The 17,740-nt window shown below is 33.2% G+C and overlaps 1 protein-coding gene across 1 annotated transcript in view; it reads right to left on the bottom strand.

Moving 5' to 3' along the window:
- Window positions 1-636: 636 nt before the first annotated feature.
- The window catches only part of ANTXR2 (ANTXR cell adhesion molecule 2), a 154,902-nt gene continuing 137,798 nt past the window's right edge, over window positions 637-17,740 (bottom strand). The window contains exon 17 of the mRNA XM_049790309.1: window positions 637-1,020. Coding sequence (XP_049646266.1) covers window positions 982-1,020 — 39 coding nt within the window. The 3' untranslated portion in view covers window positions 637-981. The remainder of the gene's footprint in view (window positions 1,021-17,740) is intronic.

The following is a 17,740-nucleotide window of genomic DNA, read 5'->3' on the forward strand; positions in this document are numbered from 1 at the left end:
CATTCTCTGAATACTCAACTCTAGTACATTGATCTGAAGGTCTGTCTTTATTCCAATACCATGTTTTTTTTTATGACTATTGCTTTGTAGTACAATTTAAAGTTGGGGAAAGTCATGCCTCCCATCTTCTTTATCCTAAGTGTAGTTTCAACAATTCATGGGCTAAACAATAAAAACTTTGAGGTACCCTGTCTATGTTTTGTCATGCATATGCACTTTTCAGTGTTGAAATGACAAGATTTTCCCATTAAATGCTTCCCAAATGGCACATTTGGAAGGATTTTATAAACTGACAAAACTATAGTATAAGGCAATGAAATTAAGTATGTGCTTAGCCTGGTGAGAAGACTCATACTCTCAAGGTAGCAATCTTGCTGATTTACATTGAAATAGGTACCACCTGTCCATTGAAAACATTCCTCCTCCCAATTGTCTGGTTCTGGTTTTTGTTTGTTTTGTTTTTTGGGCCATACTCATTGACACTCTGGGTTTACTCCTAGCTATGCACTCAGAAATCGCTCCTGGCTTGGGGGACCATATAGGACACCAGGGGATTGAACTTCAGTCTGTCCTAGAGCGCATGCAAGGCAGATGCCTTACCTTTAGCACCACCGCTCCAGCCTCATGTTTGTCGTGTTTTAATCTCGCCTTTGCACTGTTATTTTTACTCTTTTATTTACTTTCAAATGAACTTTCTCAGGTAAACCATTACATGTAGATTAATATTACCCTTCCTTTTGAATATCCTCAATGATATTATTTCAGGTTTCATTAACTACAGAGATCGTAAAACAAGTGTTTAAAAGTGCTCGGTGCAAGAAAGGCATAAAGCAAAGAAAACATGTTTTGACTGGAAGGAAGAAAGCTGCTTTTCTCCAATCTTCCGAAGTGCACTTTTTTGTTCATTTGGCTGGAAATCAGCAGTGTGAAGGAAGATATGTCATCTTCATACCTTCTTAGTCTTCCTGCTTTCCTTTCTTCTTACTGAGATGAAACTCGAGAAAAGGATATGCATCGGCCCTAGAAAAGAACAAAAAAAAAATACCCTTATTAATATATTAGATTTGGGGCTTGAGTAATAGCACAGTGAAATGTTTGCAGTGCATACAGCTGACTTGAGTTTGATTCCTGGTATCCCATATGGCCCTCAAGACTGCCAGGAGTAATTTCTGAGTGTAGAACCGAATATAACATCTGAGCACTACCAGGTGTGGCCCCAAAACAAAACAAAACATTATACTTACAGTCAAATACTAATAAATTGCGCATTTTGAAATGATGATAGTTCGGATATTGACTAATGTAATTTCTTTCTCAATAGATTAGTCATATAATTACAGTGTTATTAATCATGTTTATGAATTTAAATTTTTGTGGCATATTAGAATAAAACTCATTTATGTACTGGATGACAATATTTCATTTGCCCAGCACACACATTTCAAAGGAACAAAAAAGCCTCATTTTAAGCTATACTATCTTTATGCAACCATATTCTTAATATGTGAATTTAGTGAACTTCCACAATAAGAAAATAACTCGTATTCATATTTAAATTGGTGCATCTTTATGAAATTAATTTAATTTAATTCCAAATTATTAACTATATGTTGTCATTATTTGAACTTTTGAGCTAGTGACTTACAAAGCATGATACCAAATTCAAATTGATTGTATTGATTATATATATGGCCAGCATATTATTGAAAGTACCATAATACTATTGCTAATATAAGCATAAATTAGCAAAATATGCAAAATAAACATCATATATAATGATAGGCTTTAAATGCTTTTATTCCTTGAATTACTAATTGCATGCTAGCAAATTAAGCTCCATAAATGTACTGAGACAGATTATTTTATATATTTGCCAAAAGATATTTATTGAAGTATTATTTATATCCAACATTTAAAGAATAAAAATACACTAGTATAAATAATGTGTGCCATTAAATTGAACTATTTTAAAAATATAAATATGTGAAAAAATTGCCAAATTTAATATATAAAATTTTGTAATTGTACAATATAACTTTAAACGGTGAAAACAAAACACACAATAAGCCAACATTCTCTGAGGTGTTTCAATAAATTTCTTACATGCAATTTTATGCCTTTTGTATATTCTGTATATTTATTTGGAAGTTAGTTTCCAAAAAAGCAAAATAAGTAGCATAAATACCCTTTTTTTAAACATATATAAGTATATATTATTACTATTATACTATTTTTTGGTTTGGAGGTCCCACTCATTTGTGCTCAGGAGCTACCACTGGCCCTGTTCTCTCAAGAAACTGGCAATGATTGTGGGGGTAGGGAGCTATCTAAGGAGTTTGGGACTTTTACTGGGGTTGGCCACATGGCAGGCAAGAATATTACTTCATATACTATCTTCCAGCTCATGAAGTTATATCTTTTCAAAAGTTAGCTCGGGAACCTAACTACTTTCTTAGAAATAACAAACTTCCACATATACCAAAACTTTGTAGTGCCCAGTATTTGCAATGGGTCAATTTGTTCACTTAGTTTATTTTGTGGTTAATATATCCTTAAACCTATTTGACTACAATTTTATTCAGGAACACATGAGTATGGCCGGTATTGCAAATTTAAAAATTGTATTGACCATACTCAGCATTTAAATTTTTTACTACCATTTCTGAAAGTTTCCACATAATTCATATCCAAGTCAAACAAGCCATATTTAGACGAGATTTAGTTATTTGATTTTTAAAATGCATGTGTGTTTTAAAAAGAGATAGTACAATAGTTAAGGTGTTTGCTTTGCATGTGGAAAAAACAGCTTTAATCCTTGGCACCAAATGTGATCCCCCGAGCACTGCCAGGATTGATCTTTGAACGTAGAGCTAGGAGTAAGCCCTTAGCACAATTGGGTGTGGCTCAATACAACAACCAAAACAGTGAAATCCATCTTTCAGGGAAGAATTCTTTTATTTTTGTTTTGTTTATGGTTTCTCGGCCACACCCCGTGACGCTCAGGAGTTACTCCTGGCTATGCCCTCAGAAATCACTCAGGGCTCTGGTGTCCATATGGGACACTGGGGGATGGAACCATGGTCCATCTTAAGCTAGCACTTGCAAGGCAGATGCTTTACCGCTTGCGCCACAGCTCCAGACCCATTCAGGGAAGAGTTCTAGTAAAAAAATCTAATGCTACTCTAGTATTTAGTTTGCCTCAACATAAGAAAAACAGAATGCAGCAAGAATAAATGACAAACAAATTTTGGTCATAATTAATGTTAAATTCACAATTAAATTTGTCAGCATTAATCTTATTTAAGTCATTCTTAGGCAATAATAAACGTCTATTTTAAAAAGATGTTCACTGATATTTTTGTAAATAAGGTTTGTCGATAATGCCTCCTCAAGGGTCTCATTATATATAGGAATGAAAAGTTGATAATGAAAACAAAACCGATCATTGCTGTGCTACTTCTCTTCAATTAACTAAGAGATTAAATAAGATAATAATAGAACAAATGAATTTATGCTGATTAAGAATAAAAACCCAAACTCTGCTGCTGTGTTTGAAAAATAATTTCAGCCATTCTCTTTCACAGTAGCCAGAAAAAGTAATCATAATCAGAGCAAGAATTTTTTTTTTATCTCTTGAGCATTAAAATTCTGCTAGCATTTTAACATTTGTGAGCTCCTTTACTAGCTATCTGCACAGGATATATTTCACTGCTATAATGCTTATAGTATTATGCTCACCTCATAAATATCCATTGACAAGTTGAAGCATACAAATGCATTTTAGTTTAGACATTTCAAATACAGATAGGTGATTTATTTATATCTTCATTTTTAAACAGTGTACTAAAACCACCATGCTTTGTACAAGTGATTCACATTTCAAATTGTATTCAAAGCTCAGCAACACAGAGTGTAGAAAGAAGACAATTCAAGAGGTCCAAAAAAATATCAAAAAATAATGCTGACTTGAGGACACAGTAGGTTTCTTGAGTGTAACTTTAAAAAAATAGTAATAAGGGCTGGAAGAAAAGATGTTATAAATGATCCTACTCTCACCTTTTTTGCCAGAGGTTACTTTATAGATATGTAGGTATCAATCAATGTATCAAGAGATAAAAAGATAAGTCTATGCTACCCCCTGAACAAAATAAGTCTACAAGATTTTGAGTTGAGGGGCTGGAGAGATAGCATGGAGGTAAGGCGTTTGCCTTTCATGCAAAAATCCCAGCATCCCATATGGTCCCCCGTGCCTGCCAGGAGCAATTTCTGAGCATGGAGCCAGGAGTAACCCCTGAGCACTGCCGGGTGTGACCCAAAAACCACAAAAAAAAAAAGATTTTGAGTTGAAATATCACTTCCACTTATTCTTTTTGAATGGCATTTCAACTGATAAATGTCCCATTTTATAGTAGAGACCATCTGATTTGAATGCTCATGGGTGATAAGGATGGGGAAACTTGAAGACTATATAACAAATTTGCCAGCAGGTATTTTTTCCTCTTCATTCTGCTATGGCACCTACAAAAGTTTAGTGACTTTATACAGTTAATAATAACTTATTTTGCAAATATCCAGTTTTTCTTGGGATTACATATAATTGGTATAAGCCATATTTAACCCATATTTCATAATCATACCGGTAAAATGGATCCCCTAAGTGGCTACTTACAAGATATATACATATATATGACATGATATATTTGTATTTATATACATATAAACACATGGTTTTCCACAAATCACTTCTGGCAATGTCTTCTCTTTGACCTTAGGATAATTCATAATTGAAAGTAGCTAAGTTTGTAAAATGAAAATATAACAATTTGGTAGGTTTAAATTTATTGGACATAAAAAGGTACATTTATTGAGGGTTTTTAAATGCTAATCATAATTTGAGTGATTGTCTACTAAGTATTAATCTAGTAAAATAAAACTATTTAAAAGCTCAATTTAGAATCTGGTGAGATCCTAAGATTAGGTAATGTGACTCTCTTGTACAAGACCAAACTGGGTTCAATTAATGGCACCTACCCCAGATAGTATCTCAAGCATTGCCAACTCTGAGCAAGTCTTGGTGTGGCCCCAAAGAAAAGCACAAACAAAATAAATATACTACGTACAAAAAAATAAAACTTAAAACATTTTGAACATATACATTGTAGCATTAATAGTATTAAAAGGATGGAAAAGGCTGTTGGCTTTGCGTATTTCTCTTCTCTGATCTCCTGAAGTGCTCCTCAGAGGGCTCGGAAGGCCCAAAAAATCTCTCCTAGAGCCACTCAGGCCAAAAGGCCAAGAAAGACCAGGTGAGTGAAAACCGGCTATTAGGGATACCAGCCAGAGAATTGACTCCTTTGTCTGTGGAGGAGTCTGCCCTGCTGTGAGATTGGAGACTGGAAGAAGCTGAAGGGACCTATTGGCTTTGGGTGTTTCTCTTCTCTGACCTCCTGAGCTCTCCTCAGAGGGCTAAGCAGGGCCCCCAAAAAACTGTCTCCTGGAGGCCCCAGAAGAGCACAGCCACTCCGCTTCACTTCACAGCTGCATGATCTTTCTAACTAATGAAGCCCACTACAACACATAGAAAAAAATCACACAACAAGTGTGACAATGGGGAAAACCTTGCAGGCAAACACCATGCACAGAGAATGAAGATGATAGCTCTGATGACACAAAAAGTACCAACCATAAGGAGTTTAGAATAGAAATATGGAAGATCCTCATGGAAATCAAAGAAAACATAGTTCTAGCAGAAGAGAACACAAAGATAAAATCAGAAATTTCCAAACTGAAATTACAGATCTGAAAAACACAATAGCTCAACTGAAAAACTCAATTGACAGCCACTTCAACAGGGTAACAGCAGCTGAGGACAGAATAAGTGAACTGAAAGATCAAATGGATTAAACACTTCTGAAATTCATTCGGAACAATAAACACCCTTGAATATCCAAAGTAATCCTTGGGAAAAGGAATATGGGAGGCATTACTTTCCCCAGCTTTAAACTGTATTACAAAGCAATAGTTATCAAAACAGCATGATATTGAAATAAAGACAGACTCTCAGATCAGTGGAATAGGCTTGAGTACTCAGAGAATGTTCCCCAGACATACAATCACCTACTTTTTGATAAAGGAGCAAGAAATCCTAAATGGAACAAGGAAAGCCTCTTCAACAAGTGGTGTTGGCACAACTGGTTAGACACTTGCAAAAAAGCAAACTCAGACCCCCAGATAACATCATGTACGAAGGTAAAATCCAAATGGATTAAAGACTGTGATAGCAGACCTGATACCATAAGGTATTTTGAACAACATGTAGGTAAAACACTCCATGACATTGAGACTAAAGGTATCTTTAAGGAGGAAATTCCACTCTCCAAATAAGTGGAAGCAGAGATAAACAGATGGGAATATATTAAGCGGAGAAGCTTCTGCACCTCAAAGGAAACGGTGCCCAGGATACAAGAGTCATCCATGAGTGAGAGAAACTATTCACCCAATACCCATAATATCCAAAATAGACAAGGCACTGACAGAACTTTACAAGAAAAAAAAAAAAAACATTTAATCCCATTACAAAATGGGAAGAAGAAATGGAAAGAAACTTTGACAAAAAAGAAATACAAATGGCCAAAAGGCACATGAAAAAAATGTTCCACATCATTAATCATATGGGAGATGCAAATCAAAACAAATATGAGGTACTATCTCACACCACAGAAATTGGCACATATCACAAAGAATGAGAACAAGCAGTGCTGGCAGGGATGTGGAGAGGAAGGAACTCTTATCCACTGCTGGTGGGAATGCCTTCTAGTCCAAGCTTTATGGAAAGCAATATGGAGATTCCTCCGAAAAAAATAAAAATTGAATTCTCATACGATCCAGCTATACCACTCCTAGGCTATACCACTCCTAGGGATATACCTGAGGAACAAAAAATACAAAACAAAAATCTCTTCCTTACACCTATATTCATTGCACCACTATTTACCATAGCAAGATTATGGAAACAACCAAGATGCCCTTCAACAGATGAATGGCTAAAGAAACTGTGGTACATATACACAATGGAATATTATGCAGTCGTCAGGAGCAATGAAGTCATGAAATTTTCCTATACATGGATGTACACGGAATCTATTATGCTGAGTGAAATAAGTCAGAGGGAGAGAGGTAGATGCAGAATAATCTCACTCATGTATGGGTTTTAAGAAAAATAAAAGACATTCTTGCAATAATTTTCAGAGACAAAAGAGACGAGGGCTAGAAGTTCCAGTTCATCACATGAAGCTCACCATAATGAGTGATGAGTGCAGTTAGAGAAATAACTACTTTGAGAACTATCATAACAATGTGAATGAATGAGGGACATAGAAAGCCTGTCTGGAGTACAGGCGGGGGTGGGGTGGGGAAGAGGGGGATTTGGGATATTGAAGATGGGAGTGTTGTACTGGTGAAGGTGGGTGTTCTTTACATGACTGAAACCCAACCACAATCATTTTTGTAATCAAGATGTTTAAATAAATATATTTAAAAAAGATGGAAAAGAAGTTAAATAGTAGTCATAAGAAACACATAAGTTTCATAAGAAACACATACATCACATAAGAAACACAAAAATATAATAAATATACAATGCAGAAAGAATGAGGAAGACCTCTATTATTTTTGAATGATATTCTGGATTTGTTAAAGGAAAAGATGAGTTTTATTACATAACAATGCTTTATGAAATTAATAAGAAAATAAACTAAAATTAGTAATACTTAAAATTTTTTTTTTTGTTTTTGGGCCACACCTGTTTGATGCTCATGGTTTACTCCTGGCTATGAGCTTAGAAGTTGCTCCTGGCTTGGGAGGACCATATGGGACGCCGGGGGATCGAACCACGGTCCATCCTACGCTAGCACTTGCAAGGCAAACACCTTACCTCTAGTGCCACCTTCCTGGCTCCGTAAACTTTTAAAAAGGCAATGTTTGGCTTGAAGCATTATTTATTATTGATAGATCAAGGAATGGTGTAAATTGAGTGGATAAAAATTTAAATAAAACATTTTTGATAGATTTTGTTAAATGCTATTAGAAGTAAACTGTTAAAAGGTAACTGTTGTACAATTGAGAAAATAAGTTATATAATAAAAAGACTTCTCTACAAAAACAAAACAAACAGACAAAACAACCCGCTAACATTTAAGTACATGACCAGTAAGCTGAGTAAAATTCCTGTATGTAGTACATGATGTTTTCCTTGATGGCAACAAAATAGTAAACTGAAAACAAGAAGAAAATCAGGGGGATAGAAAAATAGATATTTCTCTAAGGGCATAAACATTTCTCAAAACAAAAGAAACAGCCCACTAAAAATGTATTAAGTGGCAGAAAATGATAAAATAATTCCTTAAAAATCCAGGGCCTACTTGAAATAAAGGAGCAGCCAGCTGAAATCAGAAATCAGTTATTTTCTCAGAGTGCAATACTCTGGCCCTTAACTATAGGCAGAGAACCAATATGTAAAGAGTCTTATTAATAAACAGAGACAGGGGATGGCATAATTGATGGTAGAGTATAGAGTGAACTCCTCGTATCTGGAGAGCAAAGATAATCACAAAACCCAATATTCATAGGTGAGCTATAAAGCAGAAAGCTGTGCTGAAGTAAAATCCATTATCTGGCTCAAGAATTCTAAACTGGGGCTAAAGTGATAGCACAGCAGGTAAATTGTTTGCCTTGCATGAGACCTGCTAATCCCTAAAGTCCCCTGAGCCTGAAAGATGTAACTTCTGAGAGCAGAGCAGGAGTAATTCCTGCACATCACTGGGTGTAGCCCATAAAAAAACAAATTTTTAATTGAAAAATTCCAATACTATAATAAAGTCAGACCCAGCTGATATAGAGTAGCATGAGAGGGTATTATATAGTACCCTAGAAACAAATATAGCCTAGGTTATTATGATTTATGTAAAAGCATAAAGTAAGATAACAGAAAGCTAAAATATAATCTATAGTCAATAAAAACCACTTCCAATAAAAGAAAATATACAGTTAATAGATTAAGACTTTAGAATAACTATAATTAAACTAATAAAGTGTCTAGTACAAAAAGAACATACATAAATATGATGGATATTAGAAGAGATATGAGCTAAGTAAAGAATATGAAGAAAAAATGAATATATAAAATAAACAATGTTTTCTTTATGCAAAAGTAGAATGGACTTAGGAGAAAAACAAATCTAAATCGCAAAAAGTACTAAAGAAAATCTGAAATCAATAGAACAAAATCTAAGATCTATCTAATGAATAATTGGTATCCTTAAACAAGACCAGACATACTAAAACAGAAAAATAATGGAAAAAATAATGGAAAGTTTTTAGAACTGTTTAAAGCATTAATTTATAAGTCAAAGAAATTTAGTACACTTCAAGCCAGTAAATTTAATTTCATAGAAATTTCATAGAAAGTATGGTAGAAATTGGGGCTGGAGTTAGAGCACAGTGGTAGGGCATTTACCTTGCATGCAGCTGACCAAGGATGGACCTCAGTTCAACCCCAGGCATTCCATATGGTCCCCCAAGGCAGGAGTGATTTCTGAGCACCTAGCCAGGAATAACCCCTGAACATCACCAGGTGTGGCCCCCAAACACAAAAAAAAGAAAGAAAGAATTTCTTGCAGAAATATAAAATAAAACTTACATAAATTAATTCATGATGAAAAATATTATTTTTGCCACTTTATCTTTGACCAAAGATACTTTTATACTGAGAAAGCGTGAATAAGCATGACAGCCAACTTTTTCTCTGAAACAGTGGGAGATGAAAGATAATGGAATCCACTAAAAATGTTAAATAGAGAGAGACTGCTAAATTTCCTGATACAGAAAAGAAACTTCAAAAATAGGAAGTGAGAGTGACTTTGAGAAGCCTGTTTTTAAAAAGAAAAGTTAGAATTTTAACTAAATTAAAATCTGGATCCCTTCTCAGCAATAGATTGACCTAAGGTGCTAAGTAATTTACTTTTGATTTATTTTAATTTACTCTTTTTCCTTTTAAATGTTTCTTAAAAATATTTCTTCATCATTTCTTATATAAGCAATCCACTTTTTCAATATGTTGCAAAAGTTATCAGTAAGGTGAAGGGTCTTTAAGAGGTCGTGTGTTATATTAAGTATCTATATATATTTACATATACATAGTAGCTTTAAAATTTTCTTCTGTTTGTTCTTTTTCTTTTATGTATGTGCTTGGTTATGTTTTTATTTCAGAACAGTGATTATTGAGTGGCTGCTGTCTATATTTAAATTCTAGAAAGTCAAATAAATATACCTATGCTATATACTTACTATGTATATATCCAATAAATGCTTGGTTATTCTTGAAAAATAAAAGTATCTGATCAAATTAGAAAAAAAAAAATAAGAGGGAGAGTATTGGGATCTCCTAACTACCTGGGAATAGATATCTAGGTAGGCAAACCCCTCCATATATAAACACATAAAAAAGTTATGTTTAATGAAAATGTAAAGAAGACTAATATTTAGCTAAATATATATAATGCATGCATACAATTTGAATTGCATATATATTTTAAATCAAATACAAAATACAGATATAGCTATAAAATGCACACATGTAGTCCATTTTGTTTCTTAGAGAAACAAATTATGATACACACACACACACACACACATATATATATATGCTCAGAAATCGCTCCTGGCATACTCAAGGGACCATATGAGATTCTGGGACTCGAACCACCATCCTTAAGCATGTAAGGCAAATGCCCTACCTCCATGCTATCTCTTTGGCCCAAATTCTGATATTTTAATCCAAAATAATTTTAAAACCAAAAGCAATGCTTAAAATATAATTATATTTATAGGAAACAGCAAATATATTCAACATTATAACAATTCTTTAATTTTTTTGTTTGTTTTGGGCCATACTTAGCAGTTCTCAGAGATTACTCCTGCTCTGTGCTCAGAAATCATTCCTGGTGGGCTTGGGGACCATACAGGATGCCGGGGATTGAATCCGGCTCAACTGTGTGAAAGGCAAACATCCAACCCACTGTACTATCACTCTAGCCCCTCTTTAATTCTTTTAAATAAGTAAATCTAAGTATTTGTTTGAAATTTTTCTTTTTTTTCGACTGAACTTTCTAAGCAAGACATTTTTTCACCATTATTTTGCAAATGCCTGATAAGGTGTTCACCCTGCAGTTTAAGTATTTAAAAATACTTGTTGACTCAATGATTCAAGCTATTATATTTAAAATATTAAACTTGGTTTACAGCTATTATCTCAGAAATGCATAATTGATTTTGATATTTATGTGAATATTGAGATAGTTCAATCTAACAAAGCAATTTAGCAAGCTATAAAATATAATTCAATTTATCTAAACATAACACAAACTATAAAATTGCATTACAGTTTTTCCTAACTGACTTTTTCTTAAATAATAGTGACAATTATTCCATAGGCAGAAGTGTTTGTGTTTTATTTGGTTAAATGAATATTCAAGCAATCCTGAAAGTTCTGTTTTCTATATGTTGGCCCAGTGGTGAGGCATAATAGAGAAATCACTCTAATTGCAGGCTAGAAGTGTTCTAAGCTGGGAAATGAGAAGACATCAGGGAGGAACTAAACTTGATGTCGATTTTAAATAGAGAGCAGATGGTAGGACTTGAAACCACTAACAGAGAAGTTGGAGATGAAAGTATATATCATAAGTCCATTATGATTCTTAGATCTAAAAACAGCACAAGCTTTGACAAGATGAGAGCAGCCACTATAAGTAATCTAGCTATATGTGTACATATCATGATATAATCAAATATTAAATAAATGCTCAGCTAATTTATTTCATAAGCATTCATTTTCTTTACATCTTATTATTTTCTGTCAAAGACAGCAAAATGATGCTTCTTCAAACAAAGTGGCACACTATACCACTGAATTAATGGCTTTATTTGTGTCAAACTCAGTGACCAAATTTTTATGCAGGAGGAATTATTCTACATTTACTAAATATTAACACCATCACATTAGTCATTTATATAACATAATTTATGGAGAATTCTCAAAACACATATGTTAAAATATTTTAAAAATTTGTGGTAATTTTTAAAAAATGTGAAAATTACAGGTTTACTAGATGCTGGATTTTTATCACAAGATATAGATTCTTATTTTTTAAGTGGGGAGAGGTCATACTTTGTGGTACTTAGAGGTCATGTAGTTCTGGGGAACAAACTTGGGATTCAAGTATCCCAGCAAGTACTTTGAAGATTTACACTTTTCAAAGAATGGAAGTCATTCTTTTAGAAAATGGAACATACCTTCATAAATCAACTTTAATGACTACACATTATTAAAAATTAACGAGAAGGCATTGTTGGAGTTATTCTTTGCCTAGAGGGAGATTATTTTTTAAAATTATGAATTCTATGGCAGAACTGGAGCACAGACTATGAAAGACAAAGTCAGGAAATTGCCTTTGACAATTGAAGAAACTGAATTTTAGTTTGATTTTCTTTAAATTTACTATCTGATACACTTTTAAAATGTGAGAATAAAAATTGAACTTTAAAAACCTATCTACTTAAAAATACCTCTATGACATAGACAAAACAGGTGCACCTAGGAATGCAAAGTACAAGGCTATCATGTGCACCTAGGAATGTATAGTACAAGGCTATCATAAAAGACATGCATTGATGTACTGCCCTAACTTAGACTAGCACCACAGATCAAAAGGCTGTAAGGAATAACAGAATACACTATTTGAATAGCATCCTTCTGCAAAATTAACTGTGGTAGTACTGTTCTTAGATATGCGAAAGCTTGATCATATACAAATATATATTGTTATTTACTTCATCAAATTCAACACCTGTCTTTGGAACACAGGAAAAACAGAATAAGTAAGTAATTCTATTGAAAAAAACCTAAATATGAACAATTATATTAGAATTTGTATTCAGTTTCTTCAGTCATCAATGTACCTTGTAAAAAAGAAATAAAAAAGCACCAGATGTTCATTCTATTTGATGCTATTAAAAAATCTGTTTTATAGACTGAACTTACATTTGCTATTTTTTTCCAATTGATGATGGCATTGAAACCTTTGATAATGAAGAAAACATATTTTATGTTTTTTTCATACTTCTAAGTTTAAATATACAACTTAACATATGTTTAAAACAGAGCATATGGAAATGAGAAAAAGTGAATCTGAACTCCAGTAACAAATATTGGTTCAAATGCTACTTCACAGTATTTTAAAATCAGACAGTTTACTGAGATTCAGGATTACTAGGAACATAATGTTTTTCTGTTGTTATATTGATCTTCAGGATTTAAACTTTCAACACTTCATATCTTATGTTCATTTCACAAAATTTAGTCCTTTATTTTAGAGTGATTCTATCAAAATATGATTAATATGATATCAAATATATGATATCAAATTAATTTGATGATATCAAAGATATGATTAATATGATGATATAAAATATATCAAAAGATATTATTAATATGATGATATCAAAAATATGATTCTATCATTTTTGCTATTTGATAATTTTCTTAATAAGCAATATTAAATAACATCTTTGCAAATCAATCAACAAATAGATTTTTAGCAGCCAGTGTTTATTATGCATATAATAGCATCTACCTATCCACTTAACTCTATTATCACAGAGGTCATGTCCATGAACAAGTAAATAATGAGCAAACAAAAATTCCACATCATTCACGTCTTTTCTAGACAAGCAGACTTCGTTAAAGCATATTTTCCTTTGTAGCTTTCACTTTTAGGAGACAAGTAACGCCTAATAAAATAACAGTAAAAAATATCTATCTTCAATCAATATGTTCTAAACTAACTCTAATACCTATATACCTTACCTTATAAGAACTATATAATAAAGATTTAACATGATAGATCTGGAAACATCAAGATTTCTAAGGGTCTGCAGAATTAATATTGATTAAATCTACATTGATTAGATAAACCAATATTTGTGAGAGCTCAAGCCTAATTTTTCTAACAAGTAATAATTGACATGAAATCCATATGGTCTTTTGCTTTTTTGGGGGGAGAACTTAGTTAACCAGAAATATTAACATTATAATGTAGCAATCCCAATCCTGATTTATAAGAAAGTTATCAATGATTAAGGAAGTGGGTCTTAATGCTAGAACGGTCTATTTCCAGCCTTATCATGTTATAAACCAAGTGTGAACTTTCCATGTAGAAAACTGTGCTAATTTAGGTAAGTGGAAAAAAGGAGAGAGATGGTTACAACACTGAAACAAATAAAAATTTTCAGTTTACAGAAAAAATTCATGAAAATCTGTAACATCTATGTATTAAAAATTAGTTTATTTTAAAAAATATATAAATTTAAAATATGAAGAAAACTGAATATAACATGTTTTTTGTAAATAAACTGAGGTCAGCTATGTTTCTTATAGTATAAAATTGTTTAGAGGTAACTGCCTTTATCATAATGCCTAACTAGAAATATATACGGTTTGAAAGTTAGGGGAGAAATGAGATAACTAAAAAACAAAAAATAATATTGACATTAAATTTAACATCTATTAAAATATTTCTTTTCCAAAAGGTAGATTTATTAACAGAAAATAGTAAAATACAAAAAATCAAAATAATGGCTATCAGAGATTAGGGGAAAGGGAAGGTGCAATTATTGTTTTACAAGTACAGAGTTTAATTCTCATTGAATAAAAATTTTTTAAAGATGAACAGTGGTAACTATTAAATAACAAATTCAGTGTATTAATGGTATGGCATTATATACTTAAAATAATTAAAACAGAAAACATTCTTACATATGTTTTACCACAATCAAAATCACTACTTATTAAAATTTTAAAACCAACTGAAATATTATAATAAATTTTGGAATTAAGTGACAAAGAAAGTGCACGATAGATAGAGATTGTAGAGGGTAAGGCGCTTCCTTTGCATGCAACTGACCCAGGTTTTTTCCCTGGTACCCTATATGATTTCTGGAGCTCTTGCCAGAAATGATCCAAAAGTGCAAAGGCAGAATTAACCCCTGAACACAGCTGGGTGAACTCCTCCCCTCAGACTCCCCTTAAAGCAAAAGTTCCATTATTATTATTATCAGTAAAATAATTGCCATATTAATAATTCAGCTATGATTGTTATAAAATCTATTTTAAATTAAAACATACATTTTTAATAATTAATAAATGTTATTTCCTCTCTACATATGAGTATTTTATGTAGAATACTAGTTTATTTACTTTGATGGCATATAAAGGAGAAATAATCATTGCCTATTAATGTCTTCAAGACATAATAGCCAAAAATACATAGCAAATATAAAGTCAAAATTCTAATTTAGATTCAAAATTATCTTGATTCAAAAGAACAGTCCCTGAGTCAAACAAAATCTTAACTATCTATAGTTAGACAAAAGGATTCTGAATTCTCACTAGAAAGATGTTGCTGCTGGTTTTCCCTCAGTCTTTCATTGGAGTTGAGCTGAGCAGGTATCTTCCCTCCCACTGCAGACCATCTGGAAAATGTAGGTCACCACTGCTAGGCTGTCTAACTTGGTCATCAAAGAGAAAACAGTGAAGATCCTAACTGTTGTCACTGAGACTCAAGTTTTTATACACTGTTCTTAATATTCCTGGCACCACTAGATTTTCCTGACAGTCCATCAGTGGGTAGGATAAGGGCAAATATGATGGCATTTCTTTGCAGGAATAAATGCAATGCTTCTGGCATCTGAAAACCACTTGCAAACTTAGCTAGAGCGAAACATACATAAAAGAGTAAAGAACAGAGCTTTTCCTGGGCAGCTTTTCTAATAGAAAATTTGCACCATAACCACTAGTATTCCACAGGCATGTAAGCAAGTTTCCTCATCATAATGTCAATAATAACAATGATAGACCATTTAAAAATTTTATTTTCAGACAGCTTTTTTTTTTTCCCTTTGAGTTTTGGGCCACACCCGGTGACACTCAGGGGTTATTCCTGGCTATGCACTCAGAAATCTTTCCTGGCTTGGGGGACCCTATGGAACGTTGGGGGGATTGAACCGAGGTCAGTCCTAGGTCAGCTGTGTGCAAGGCAAACACCCTTACCGATGCGCCACTGCTCCAGCCCCAGTTCAGACACCTTTCTAAGTACTGGAATTATTTACTCATCACTATGTCCTATGGGGCTTCTGTTACCTCAAAAATAGCTGTGTATTTATTACATGGAGCCCTAAATGTTTATCGATTGGACACTTTGCAACAATGCATTCAAATAGACAGCTTCCTAAATTGAGTTTCCACACATGTTGTCATACTGAGGACAAAGTTATATAATGAGGAATATTGACTTTTTAACAGGCAGAAGGGAGTCCAAAAACATTCTCAAGACAGTCTGAGGAAAAGACCTCCACTACAGTGTTTGCCAGACCTCGACTCAAATGATGTCAAACGCCCGCCCCCGTGGTTTGCCTAGGATCTGCTTATCAGTTCATTTATTCCATTCCTTGCAATATTTACATTGCTACTGTGTTGTAGCCATCTTTCAAAATTTAGTGCATTGCTTCTAATTTTCCTTATCTATGTATCCCCACTAAGTCAAGATAATTAAGCCCCTAAAAGTAGGTATAGCATGTAAAAGTATAAATTAAGTGGAATTTTTTGACATTTATTTTTACTAATCTGTTACCTATATTTCCATTTAAAACTCTAAATTAATAGGAGTTACTGCTTCTGCAATGCTATATAATTTAAAATAATATGATCACATAAAGAATCCTCAGATTACATTCACCCTGATAATATGTCATAGTCATATTTTCTACTACATATGACTGTAATTTATTTAAGACATTTCAACACATTTACTAAAATAGAGACCAACTCTAGCAGACTACAAATCTAATCAACAAAACCAAACCCATCTTATGTATATTCACTGTCATATAAGAAGTACACGCATACTTAAATTGTACATAATTTTTCACAGCTAGATAATTTTGCAAATGTGCTTTGTTGTATTTCCTTATTTTAATGCTTAATTTTAAGTTATTTGCATATTACAGGCTACATGTAAATAGCTATTATATATTCACTTGTTCATATACATATGTATAATAAATAAATCATATATTCAAAAAGCAAATGGACAAAGTTGGCTTTGCAAAGATTCAAGTCACCACCATCAAATATTTTATCCTTACAACCTACTAGTTAAGCAGTAAATTCCATTTACTAAATTCCACTTGAGCAGAGTAAAATAAATAAATGTTCTAGGATCTCTCTGTCCCCTTCATTCCATCCTTCTTCCTCCTCCTCCTCCTCCTTCTTCTTTCCCCTTCTCTCTCTCTCTCTCTCTCTCTCTCTCTCTCTCTCTCTCTCTCCAGATAAATGCCAGTCATTTGGCCAGGGCTAACTCACAGAAGGTACAGCAGGCACAGATGGTACTAATGCATAAATGTAATCTAGCAAAAGAATGCCAACGCCAACCCAGAAAAGGTTCCAAATAACTGCAGTGCACTTACAGGAAGTCTGTGATTGGCAAGGTTAAAGCTGCAACTGTGAAAGCTCACTGTTTGTTCCCAGATCAACAATAGAAATTCTTGATCAAATGAGCATATTTTATTTGCTTTATTTGCCACAGATGTATTAATTTAGATGATATTTAGATAAATGATATAGCCCTAG

This window comes from Suncus etruscus, chromosome 16 (genome assembly GCF_024139225.1).
Source record: "Suncus etruscus isolate mSunEtr1 chromosome 16, mSunEtr1.pri.cur, whole genome shotgun sequence".
NCBI lineage: Eukaryota > Metazoa > Chordata > Mammalia > Eulipotyphla > Soricidae > Suncus > Suncus etruscus.